Here is a 12,969-nt window from a genome sequence, read left to right as displayed (position 1 = left end):
ATTCATTTACGTGTACAGAATTTACGTTGAAGCATCCCGATTCCCATGGGCTTTGTCACGTAAGTTGAAATCCAAAGAGTTCACCTCATGCATTTTTATCTGTAAATATATCCATTCACAATAAAGCAGACTCGGCCCTAGCTGGTTTCGCTCAGTGGTTAGGGCATCAGCACGCAGACTGAAGGGTCTCGGGTTCGAATCCAGCCAAGGGCATGTACCGTGGTCTCAGGCTCAATCCCAGGCCCAGGTTGGGGCACATGAGGGAGGCAACCAATCGATGTTTCTCTCTCTCTCTCTCCCCCTTCTACTCTCTCTGAAAAAGCAATGGAAAAAAATATCCTCGGGTAAGGATTTGAAAGCAGCGACAACAACAATTAGTTAAGATGTAACAATGCATTTCAGATCACTCCAGACAGATCTTAAATGATTGATCTTTTTCAATTATGAAAAGGATTGCTGTTTCCCCCTTATTTGGAGGCTGTGTATATGTTTTTCAAAAATTCCAAGTTATGAGGGGAAAAAGAACTGTCAGGCTTTCACACAAACACAAAACAAGCCATAGGAGAGAAGTCATTTAAATGTTCACACTAATGACCTGACAGGCTTAGGAATTATAAGCACTGGAAAGAGTGCAGAAAATTCCTTTACACAACATTCCTGGTTTGGCAAAAACAATGTCTTGGTTTTGCAAGGAAGAAATCAGTAAGAGCAACTCCAAACAGTTTTCTCTCTTGGTGGGGGAAAAATTGCCATAAATTGCAGGTATTTTCTTCTATCCTTTTAGGCTCAAAGGAAACTAGAAGACCTTTTGGCTCACTCAGGTATATTGAATTTTCAGGAATCAGTGAAATTCTAAAAGTTATTTTTAAGGAACCTCTGAAAAAAAGAAAGCTGACAGTCAATTAGGGATAGAAAGGAGTCATTTTCACCCTCTCAACAATCTAGTGATACATTAAGGACAACAATCTGCTTTGAGAAACATGGCCGTGTCCTTACCTAAAGACTGGTAGAGCTCTGTCATTTTGGGATGGTCCCAGCATGTTGTCTGGGTCTCGTGGCTAAAACATAAAACACAAAGAGAGACTTTAGAATTTATAATGGGTAGTAGAGAAAAGGCCGGGCGTGGGGGGGGGGGGGGGGCTGGGGGGGGGAAAGGCCTGGTTTGCTTGGGAATCATTCGGCATCTTTACTTCAAAGGACTTTCATCCTGTGGCGTCGAGTGTTTATCTTACAAGCAGAGAAGCCCCTACCTTTGCTTCCAGAGGCAAAGCAAGATGGACATTAGTTGGTAACCAGAATTCGTTTCTTTTCTGCACCCACAAGTCAGGTGCACTTCTGTTACACTACAATGACCTTGTTATGTAATCAATAACAGAAAATCAGGATTTCTGCACCTGTCCGACGGGAAACATTCAGCAAGGACACTGACAAGTGGCATTCGACTCTGTCAGAGAGCTACTGGACATCAGTTTAATAAATAAACTGCCCCTGCCGCTTTTCTACCCCTTTCTCCAGGGCCAGATTTCCCATCCGTGATAGCCGTATTTCATTTCGGCTTAGCATCCATCCACTGCCTGCCTACTATATCATACCTCCCCTCTTCCCATTACTTTTCCTATATTGACTTGGGCCTGAATGAAGCATTCACAGCTCTCTTCCATTTCTTAAAGTTTAGATAAAGTGTGGTTGCCGGCTACCAGCTCCAGCCACTAGAAAGAACAAAACACCCTTGTTCTTCCTTCAATTACATGAATAAACCCGGGAGAGATAACTACATATACTTTTCCTTACTTTGGCCCATCTACATAAATCACCATAGCATCATATTTCCAGTTTTCAGGGATTACATGACTGGCTTTGATGCATTAAATGCAGCCTTGAATGACATTTCGGGCCTCGTACTCAGAGCCTATTCATAATCTTTGGGGAAGGGTGGAGATGGATAGAAGAGAACTGGCTTAAATGTGGGCATTTCAAGGGGAGCAGAAACGGAGGCCTCGTGTGGAAAGAGGAGTTTGGGGAGCAACAATGTCAAGCGATCTCAGCGTGGGTTTTAAATCTTCGGATTGGATTCTGGCTCTGTGTCCTTCTAGCTGTGAAACTTGAGGCAAGCCTGCTCACCTGGATTAGCTGATATAAAGAAGTGACTGGCACTTCTAGTGTTCGATCCCATACCCGGTCGTTTTGGTTATTGTGTGGCCCCCAAATGAGTGGCCACTAAAAACAAACCTTTTATCAGTTGATTAGAACGTAGGTAAAGCCAGCCAAGCCTAAGGCCTTTCGTAGAAAGCAAAACCCAACACTCAAGTGTGATTTTCCTGTTTTTTTTTAAAAAAAATAAACAAAGCAGAGAAACGTTTATTGTGGGCTGACAAATAAAATACAATCGTGTCACAAAAACATGTGGAAATTCCCCGAACCGTACGACTTCAAAGACCATGCCTCTGATATTTCCCATTTAAAGACTGAACAGCGAAGGCTATGGAAAGAAATGTACACGATCGCCTTCGCTCGGGAAGGGCTGCTGGAGTCTTTTCCAAACATGTTCATTTGTGTTTTACTTTTCCGCAGAGACAGTTCGCATCTGAGGAGCGTGACAGGGGCTTCTTGGTCGGAGGTAACGTATCAGAGTGACATCCAAGTCTCAGAGCAAGAAGCGGAGGCTGCAGTCCATGCTTCTAGGGGCGTTTAGGAAGCCCCAGGCCCAGGCTGGTGTAGGATCTGGACCAGGGATGGGCGGGACTGGTAGTTGATATGCACAGCACAAGGAGGCTGCGGCTTGCAGCTCCGTAGAAAAAAAGTGGTGCTTGTTCTTGGGTGTTTTTTAGCTCGCAAAGTGATTGTGTCCCAATTCTGCACACGAGGGCCCAGCAAGGAAAAGGTTACCTGCTACTGACACCACCCTGCATTCAGGTACCTGCACTGCCAAAGGCCCACGCCTATGTGAGCGCAGGGGAGGGACGGAGAGAGAAGCGGGGAAAAGCACCTGTGTCACATGTGCAGGCCCTTATTGCACAAACCGAGTACAAATAGCGTCCCATCTCCGTGACGTGTGGGTAGACTGTAGTATCTTCAGTGGGTGGGCAGAAAAATGTCTGTCTGAGCTGATAAACCCAACCAGACAGAGAGTCACTCTGAAAAGCCACCATCTGTAATGGACTTCATATCGGAGGAACATGGGCAAGAAATGTCTTGTACCAAATGCAATTCCAACAGAAAAGGGAGACTTGCATACAAGTGACAGGAGAATCCCACATAGAGTGAATGAGGGCTTCATGCAGTTCCCTCCCCACCAAAACCCTTCACGACTGCAGATATACTTGCATTTCTCCCTTTATTGAAGAAATTTATTCTAGTGGTTAAGATGATGAGAAGGATTTTAGAAATTATTTTTAATCCAACAGCCCTTAACTAAACTGAAATTTCCTTTACTGGAAGATGGAAGAAATGTTAAGGCCTGACTTCTATCCCCCATTGTGCGTACCAGGTACTAGTCCTTTCCAGGTACTCCTCCCAGGTACCTGCGATTCTGGGGGACTTGAATAACCTAGGTAAGTGACCTCAAACAAATTCCAAAGCCAATCTGCTTTTACCTTCCTCCCCTCCAACACACAACCCTTTTATTTTTAAGCAATACAAAGTAACTAGAAAAACAGACTTATATTTCACCTTTGCAGTCTTAGTTTCACTTCAACTGCAAACCAGTACCAAGCAAAGGAGGTGAGCACAGTGGAAAGAAGAAAAAATAAGGGGTGTGACTAAGCCTCTAAACTAGAAAAGCCATCTTTTAATCACTTAATACTAAATATGATTGGTAAGGTAGCTGAAATGAGATTTTTTGGTAACTGTATTATAAACAAAATATTCACTTCACTATATGTGGGTATTTTCAACCTGTGAATTCTAAACCCCAGTGAGACACTATTTAACCCCCCAAATAGACAGGAAAGATGAACATGGGCAGGATGAACTGCTAAACACATATCTGCATAACTCATATTCGTACTGCACCTTACAAGACAAACCAGATTTTGTTTGTTTGTGACCAGTACAGATTTTACAGCTCTATTTATTACTCTGTATCTGTCCTCAAAAACAGTAGAGAATTGTCAGTAACTCCATGAGAAGCAGCTCAGGTTTACCTGGAATATACACACAATATAGAAAAATATGCTGTGCTGGGGAGGTGGTGGTGGAAGGGTGGGTGGTACTATTTTTGGGAACTGTCTCTTTTCTGCACTTCACTTTTCCTAGTGGAGACGCATTCCCTATACATCATGGCCAACCAGAAAGGAAATTCTGAAACCTGTTCACACGTTAGTGGATATATCTTCGTTCAGTCTTCCTGAGAACACTGATGTTCAGCATAGATCAAAATTCTACGTGTCCATTAACACAGAGACTGGCTTCACAAATCATCCTTAAAACACTCTTTCAATCTTTAAAAAATGTTATCGATTTGGCCGTGCTGGTTCCAAAGCTTGACATCAGATATGCCTCTCTGAACAGCCTGCAAACTCTGACTTCCCCTCTTTTTTACAATGTGTACAAACTACAAAAATCTCTAATCTCTTTTCCCTTTTCCTTGAGGCTGTGATAGGATCCTGATGCAAATGAAAATACAAAAATCACTGGATGTAACAAAAGACCCCGGCAATACCTACTTGTCAATAATAAGAAATTAAAGCATTACCCTACTGAGCCCAGGGCTGACCTAATTTCCTACCATACAATTGAAATTTTCTCTCACCTTCTTCAGTTTCAAGTAGTGTGCAAGGTTATTATAACCGCCTCAGAGCTGTTCCTGCTGTCAGTGCTGGAATAATCACACTTATTGAAATTGTTTTAGTTTCTTAAAAACAAACATTAAACACTTATAAAAAGTAACATATTTCTACTGCTCTTGCCGGAAATGGCAGTTGCCTAATTAAAATAAGATTTCTTCTGCCACCACTGTTGTTTGGGAGTGAAAATAGTCCAAACAGTTGCCTTTTTTTAAAAAAACAAAACAGCTTTCCATTACTTCCCAGGGAAGAAACTAATCGCTATGCAGCAATATAAAAAGGTAGCGTTCTCTTGCGATTTGCAGAGGATTAGAGTTTGGCTTCATATATAATCTGGAGGCCATTGATACACTGTAACACACACACACACACACACACACACACACAAAAAAAATCATTTCCCTTTAATCTGGGGATCAGACTCTTTTTCTAGAGGAACCTTGGCATTTCCATCTGAATGTTGAACTTGGCTTGCATTGCTGGAATACTGGCAGGGTGGGAATGGGAAAATATATTTAAAAGTTTCTGCTACTGTGGAAAGGGGGTTTAGAGAGGTGGGTGTCAATCAAAGCATCAGAAATCCTATTCTAGTCCCCATTTCTTTACCCTGGGATATTCAGCATTTTATTCTGCTTGGCTCAAGCCAGGGCAAAGGATGACTGCATGGGTGACTGTTCCAGCTGTTACTCGTCCTCGGTTCTATTTGCTTTTCAGGGCTGAATTCCCACCCACCCTCAACTTTGGCCAAAGCAATTTCACTTCAGGGTCGCGTCCAATCCAAGATCAAACAATGATGACTGAAACCAATTCCACGGTGATCAAGGGTCAGAGACCTTTCATAAAACCCTGTTGTTTCATTTGCTCTTCCAGCTTCTCCAAGAACAACTGTATCCTCCAAAGAGGGGATTTGGCACAAGGAAATTTTAAAAAGCTAAGCGAACCAAGAAAGGGTGATGAGGGGTGACAAGGAGAGGTGGCAGGAATATAGAAGCAGAGAGACCGGGAAGAGCTTGTTGGCCAAAGAATGTAGATTTCACTTAAACACTTTGGTTCGCCACTTAAATCAGACGGATTTTTTTTTTTCCCCACGTGAAAGCGTTTTATAATTAATAATATGCCTCCCTCGGGCAACTAAACCCCTTCGATTTAAGCTTCCAACTTAACTTCAGCATTTTATTGAGACAAACCGGGTCCTGCCCTTTTCCTTGCTACGATCGGCTCGGAAATGACAAACTTTGCTTCGAGACACCTGGAGAAACGCGAGAAAAGGACACTGAGAAATGACTCCCCGCTCAAGCCCAGAGGGCAAAGGAAACAACACCCTCGATCCCGTGTCAAATCCTTGACTTCTAGCCTCCCAACGGCCTTTTCTTTCTCTCCTGATTTCTGCAAGTCTTGGGGCACGAGGCGGACACGGGAGAAAATGCAGCGGGGGAAATGTCAGTCGGAATCCTCGGAAGAAATCAGGCAGAAAGTTGACCTTTTGGCACTTGCGGCGCGGCGGGCGGCGGAGGCGCGCGCCCCTTCCTCCGGCGAGGTCGCCGGGATTTCGGAGCAGCCTGCCTGGCTCGCGTCCACCAGGCAGCCCGGGAAGGAGCAAAAGGCTCCAGCGGCCCCGGTCCCCGCGTGGGGAACGCACTGTCCCCCCTCCGGGTACGGTGAGAAATCACCTTTTTTTTTTTTTTTTTTCTCTCCGAGCCCGTCCCAAAGCCAGGGGAAAGGGGGAGCTCCCCGCGAGCCGGCGCCAGGGGAAGCCCCGGGGGCGCACCTGCAGCCGCGCCGCCGGGGACCCGCGGGGGACGTTCCCCGACGCCCGGAGCCGGGGTCCAGCCGCCGCGCCTACCCAAGTTTGGGCCGCCTGGGCTGGCCCCCTGCTCGTGCCACAAGTGCACGGGACTGCGGGAATCCGAGGGGGCCCGCGAGGCACTTACCCTTTCAGCTGTTCCCTCATGGCTGCAAGGGCTGCGCGGTCGGGGGAGGGCGAGCGGAGGAGTGAGCTTCCCGGAGCCGCCGGGCTCCCCAAAGTCGAGCGCCGCCGCCGCCCAGGCTCGCAGCTGAAAGCACTGCGGAGGAGCCGGCGCGGGCTGGCGGGCGGGCCGGCGGGCGGCGACGGGGCAGGCGGGGAGCGGGCGCTGCGGGGAGACGGGGCGGGGCCGCGCCAGGCTCCGCCCCCAACTGGGGACCCGGGAAGCCGGACTCCCGCAGACCCCGCACTAGGGGATTTCCGAGCGGAAACCAAAGAGAAAGAGAAAAAGAAAAAGGCAGGCAGAGGAGGGGATTTAAGGTAGTCCCAGGAACCTGGAAGCCACACACCGCCCTGCTGGCACCCCCTTAAAATCTCCAGCAAGACTACTTGTTGTCGAAATAAATGACCTAGGTGCAAATGACCTCATCGAAGATCATTAAGTGTGGGGGCTCAGTTTTCTTTTTAGAGAATGAAACAGAAAAATCACGAGCATAATTCTTACCCCCCCACCCCCACCCCCAAAAACCTGAAGATTAAAGTAGCGAGGCTGTAAGGACCTGAAATTCAGGTTACACTCATCACGAGCTCAACGGGCTGCCTAAGGAGCATTTGCACGTGTGTTTGTGGCACAGCTGCGGTTCTCCAAGTGTTGTCCTGGGACCGGCAGTATCAGCATCACCTGGGAATTTCCTTGGAAACGAAAATTCCCAGGCCCCAGTACGAATCAGAAACGGGGCACGCTGAGAAGCCTGAGAACCACCGGGATAGGCTCTGGAAATGAACCGCCAGCGCCGGTGGTGTGGCAGGTTTGAGCTTTGAGTAATCTTTTAGAGAAATCTAAAAGGAAGCCATTTCCAATGGGAGATTTGATTGGAAAAGTTACGGGGCCTAGAGAATTCCAGCATTTCACATCTTCGCATTTGCAATAGGGTGACACAGATTAACTAGGCAAAATTATCTCAAGCTTGGAAATATTCCGAAGGGAAGAAAGCCTCCATTAGCACAAGAATTTTTCGCAACCTCCACATATCTTCAATTAGAGCCCAAAGAGTATCTGAAGATAAACTCCCCTCCTGGTTTCCTTGGCCCCTCTCTCTCTGTCCATTTATTTTGTTGGCCTGCTTCTCTTCTTTCAACCATTTCCTTTCCACTCTCTTCTGGTTGATTCATGCCACCTCGGTTTGGAGTTCAAAATATGCTTCTTTTTCTTTCTAAATATCCTCTTTTTTTTTTTTTTGGCTCAACATTTCCCCCGTAGAGCTGAAAGGGCTCTAGACATCAATCTTTTTTTTTTTTATTGTATACTTTCAGATTTTATTTTTTATAATGAGTATGCATTACATTTATTTTCAGTAAAAGGAAAAAAATGAATATTTATAGTGAAAGAAAATGATGAGCTGGTGCTTCCTGGGGTACATGGTTACTAATGTTTACCTTTTTGTAGACATCAGTCTTTTACTGTCTGCTACAAGCACGGTGCAAGAGACGAAAAATAAAGTACGTGAACGAAAGGGCGGGGGGTGCCAAGTTTCTTCCTACCCTGACAAACCAAACAAAAATGTAAACGTTGTCACTAAAGACATGTGCGCATAGGTATGGTTGGTATTGCTATTTTAAAGCAAATACAGCACTTCTTCTGGATTTTGCCTGGTAAACTGAGGCATCCGTTAGTGTTGTGTTTTAGCGATTTTGAGCCAGTGAGTTGTGGAGGCAGCTGCCATTCCAGTCCGAGGGGTGCACACGAGGATTGGATTCGCTTTGGGTCACAGAGTCCCTTGGTCCTGTAGATTCTAGGTCTGCCCCTCTCCTTGACTGCAGGAGGACAAGCCTTCTGCCATGAGGAAGTCGTGGCCTTTGCAATTGACCAGTGACGTAATCCCTGTGTCAATGTGGCAAATCACTTAAATACTGTTATGTTTGTTTCGGTGAAAAGACACCAACGTCGCAGCACGGGCATTTGCAAATATTAGAAATCAGTCAAAGAAAGATTTTTGCAACCCCTGTGTCGTGAGTTGGCATTGCATTCTCTCCCTTTCTTGGTTTTTGGTTGGTTGGTTGGTTGATTGTTTGACACTTTTAAGGTACCTTCTCAAGATTCAAGAATTCTGATATATTTCTCTAAAATATAAGAGCTCATCTATTTTCTCAGGGTCCAGTTAGAAAACGACTAGGAACACTTCTTTAAAAAAAAAAAAAGGAAAATAAATCACTATTCAGATTTTTTCTTAAATTTGACAGATGGCAATCCTCAAAAATACATTTTTAAGATCTTTTTAAAACTAGAGTTATAGGCACTTGAAGATTTGTTCCCGAATCTTGATGTTATTTTAGAAATTAAATACTGAAAGGATTATTAAGAAATGACATGGGCATCACAGCGACTGTTATCAATTTCAGTTAGCTTATGAATTTTGCTTATCAGGGAAAGGCATTAAGAGGAGAACATAATTTAGATATCTTCATTTACATAGTGATGCCATCTATGATATTCCATTAATTGCTTATTTATAGTAGCCTTTCTTCTTATTATTACTGCTTTGATGTGAACCCAGGCATGAAAGGAGTGTGAGGGCTTTGCCACCAGAAAAACACTTAAGTTGAAACCCTGCCTCCAGAACCTACCATGAGGCACTCATCCCCAGTACTGCGGCTAGAATGTGGCAGTGCAAGGGTTGGAAGTGGGTAGTCTGGCTTCAAGGCCCATGCTCTTAGCCACTCTGCCATGCTGCCATGGCGAGACGTGACTTCTTTTATTGTGGGGTAAGATCTGTATTTTTCTTGTGTGCTCATAAGCAACCTCATTGCTGGCTGAGAGCAGAGGAGAGTGAAATAGGGGTAAGGAAGGAATGAGATGGGATAAAGTCTAGGAAGGGGCCCCCATACATTTTTCTATATCCCAAACTGCAGTCTTTGAACCACTTAAATGTTGTAGGTACTTTAGAAAAATGAAGACCTCTCCGACCTAAGGGACTGTGCTGGGCATCCCCCCCTTCTCCCCTCCAGCTCTATTCTCTGCCCTCCCCACTCGCTCTGTGCCCCAGGAGGTTGGACCTCTGCGGATGGCATCAATCAGGCTCTCTTGCCTTTTGGCTTCCCTTTGCTTTCTGCCAATGGGAGGCACTGATGAAAGGCCTATAGCAAGAGATGAAAGGGCAGGAGGAGGGAGCTACTTGGGTATCTATTCTCCAAGTTCCTTCTTGTTGGCCTTGAGCTTGGCGGTAGCCGAGTTCCTTTACCCACAAGTCTTGTTGGACAGTCATTTCTACAGCAAGGGCATTCTCCAGGTTCCTTAAAGCATTCCCTCCCTCTGCCCTTGTTCTTTCCCCTACCCTGACCAGATTTTGTAAACAGCCTTTTCATTATAGTCTTTTCAAGTACCACTTCTGAACGGACCGTCTGTTTTTCCCAGGACCCTGACTAAACAGGGACCCACCCAGTCAAAGCCACCCTCTCAGGCACTAGACAGGATGCTGAGTGTGGACCACTGATGGAGGGAGAAGGTCATTCCACCTGTTGGAGCTGAAAAGGAGACTAGGCTCATTCACTGGACAGATATTTCTAGAAGCCTCTTCTGTGGCCCAAAAGGAGCTTCTTACTATTGGGGATAAAGGAAATCAACAATTATGAATGGTGCTAACAGCTGGAGTGATGGTAAAGAGGTCACAAGTGCCTTCTTTCCAAGACCTTAAATGCTCTGCTTGGTCTTTGGGAGAGAATGTCAAGGTGGAGATTAGAAAGGTAGGTGGGCAAATTGAGAAGGACCTAGTCTGATGATCCAGAGTTTGACCTGTATCATGAAAGGTATGTGGGAGCCTTTTAGAGAAGAAATTTAAGCGTAAGTTGTGGCTCTGTCAGATTTGTCCTTTTGAAAAATCGCTTGGGCAATGGTGTGGGCCTGGATCAGAAAAGTTTGGAATTAGGAGGCCAGATACAAGGTGACCGCAGTATGAGGAGGACCTGAAAGATGGTAGTGGCAGAGAGAGTGGAGAAAGAATAAAATAAGGTAAAAACTGCAGGAGTCTTGACTGATTGGATGTATGAATGTAAGAGGGGGAAGACCAAGGGCAATGGTCCTCAGACTTGGCCACCAGTGGAATCACCTGGGGAGCACTAAAAATTCAGATGTCTGGGTCTCATCACCCAGAGATTCTGATTTAATTAGCCCTGGGCACTGGGATTTTCTTTTTAATCCTTACCCAAGGATATTTTTTCTGTTGCTTTTCAGAGAGAGTGGAAGAAAGGGAGGGAGGGAGGGAAATAGAGAGAGAGAAACATCAATGTGAGAGAGCCACATCAATTGGTTGCCCCCCCACACACACCCTGGCCCTGGTCGTGGATCGAGCCTGCCACCAAGCTGTGTGCCCTTGGCTGGAATAGAACCCGGGATCCTTCAGTCCACGGGCTGACTCTCTAACCACTGAGCAAACTTGCTAGGGCTGGGCACTGGGATTTTTAAGGCTCATGGGGTGATTCTAATACACAGCTGAAGTTGAAGATCACTCTTCTAGAGTGACTGGCAAGGCTGGATGAGTAATGGTCACCAAGCTAGGAATTTCAGGAGGAGGGGATAGGTTTAGGCAAGAGGATCAGAAGATGTGATGAGCTTGAGGTGGCAGTGTGACTTAAAAGCGAAGGGATCCAAGGGGCAGCTGGACATCTAAGTCCGGAGCTCAGAGGGAAGCTGTCTGATTTGGAGCCGTCAGTCTGAAATGTCCGTGTTGTGGGGTCATGAGTTTGGATAAACCATTCTCGTGGGGGGTGTGAAGGGGGAAGGACAGAGGCCAGGATGCTCCGATCTTCCACAAACATCCATCTTCCTCTTAGGTTGCTTGCGGTTTCAATGTTAGCCTGATTTTGCCAGTGTCAAGCGAGGAGCAGAAAGGGAAAGGAAAAAGACAGGGAATGGTGTGCACTGGGCACTTGCCTGGGGACAGCCCTGAGGGACTTCACCGCCCCCGAGGGTCCAGCTTCCCTCTAGTTCCAAGAGTCTCTATCTGAACTGCTTTTTGTTCCCTAACCAACCATAGGCATAACCAGCATTATTTTATAAAAATCCATTTGGAATATAGATATTGCTTCGATTGAGCATAATGCATATTTTATAGTAAGATTTCAACATTTGTATATCCAGTAAACACAGAAGGATTCCATGTTTCTCTTTGCATAGTAGGAGTAGTAGCCATGAACAGTGAATCAGCCATCTAACAAATGCTTACAATGATGGTGAGTCATTGCTAGTTAGGGCAAATACCATGGTATACTCATTAAAATATGTATAACAATCCCTCGAGATCAATGTGAAACCAGCATCTTCTGGATATAAGACTATCCAGTCACTCTGCATTAACCAGTAAATGAAGAGGCCTCTACATTCAGACACAGAGCACTTCACATGCACACAAAAGCCTATTTTTCCAGGCCCTTCCCCTGCAGGGAGGCTGCCTAAGCCAGGCCGAGGGAAGCTCTCTGAGCCAGCTGCCATCTATCCCAGAGATTTCACCAAACAGGTTCCAGATAAAGTCAAACTCGGCCTTACTCTCGTGTAGTTTTCTTTTAATAAGATTTTTCAAAGCTTCACAGAGCCACCTATATCAACCCGAAACATCTAAAAAGATGTGAAGTTTAGCATCTTCACTAAAATAAAGCCACACTTCATTAACCTCGCAGGCCGGTGGCTGCTTCACGGGAAAGAATTCCAAGTACCTATTAGCCTGCCAGCGCTATCGCTACCCCATAACCACCTCCTGCTCAAAATGGGTAACTGGTGAAGGTGGTTCAGGCAGATATGACACCGGCATTCCTGGTCCACCTTAACAACCGCTCAAAGCTGTATCTATTTGTCTGCCTTTCCCAAATGGTGCCAAATAACAAGAATTTCAAAACTAGGCAGAAATTCTGACACTCTGCATAATCTCCCTTCCTCTTCAGCTACAAATAAGGCTTTGTATTCTATTAGACTCACAGCAGGTGAAAACCCCAATTAGTGAATTCATTCCGGGGCCTCTCTCTACCTTCCTCCCACACACCACAGTTAAAAAAAAAAAAATAATAAGGGAAGTCACAGCCTTTTCTCAAATCACAAATAAATTAACCCTTTGATCTACCCAATCAAGCCGTTTACCACTTGGAAGGATTTTCACAGGAAAATGGGAGGGTGTTTAAATATTTGTCCTCCTTGGCTTCATGATGGAGGGGTTACAACATTTCTGTTTTGCCAGA

General features: G+C 45.5%; 1 protein-coding gene across 2 annotated transcripts in view; it reads right to left on the bottom strand.

Moving 5' to 3' along the window:
- The window catches only part of DMD (dystrophin), a 1,831,916-nt gene that overhangs the window by 126,854 nt on the left and 1,692,093 nt on the right, over positions 1 to 12,969 (bottom strand). Inside the window, exons 1-2 of one of the 2 annotated variants that reach the window (XM_087813415.1) lie at positions 6,716 to 6,810; positions 997 to 1,058 (exon numbers count right to left, since the gene is read on the bottom strand). In XM_087813415.1, the coding sequence (XP_087669541.1) occupies positions 997 to 1,058; positions 6,716 to 6,735 (82 nt within the window). In that variant the 5' untranslated portion in view covers positions 6,736 to 6,810. Of the gene's footprint in view, positions 1 to 996; positions 1,059 to 6,715; positions 6,811 to 12,969 lie in introns of those variants that run through there. The other variant, XM_087813416.1, reaches the window with a different exon arrangement.

This window comes from Miniopterus natalensis, chromosome X, assembly GCF_054644295.1.
Source record: "Miniopterus natalensis isolate mMinNat1 chromosome X, mMinNat1.hap1, whole genome shotgun sequence".
Taxonomy (NCBI): domain Eukaryota; kingdom Metazoa; phylum Chordata; class Mammalia; order Chiroptera; family Miniopteridae; genus Miniopterus; species Miniopterus natalensis.
Note: the sequence above shows the minus strand (reverse complement) of the source record. Positions and strands in the feature narration are given on the sequence as shown.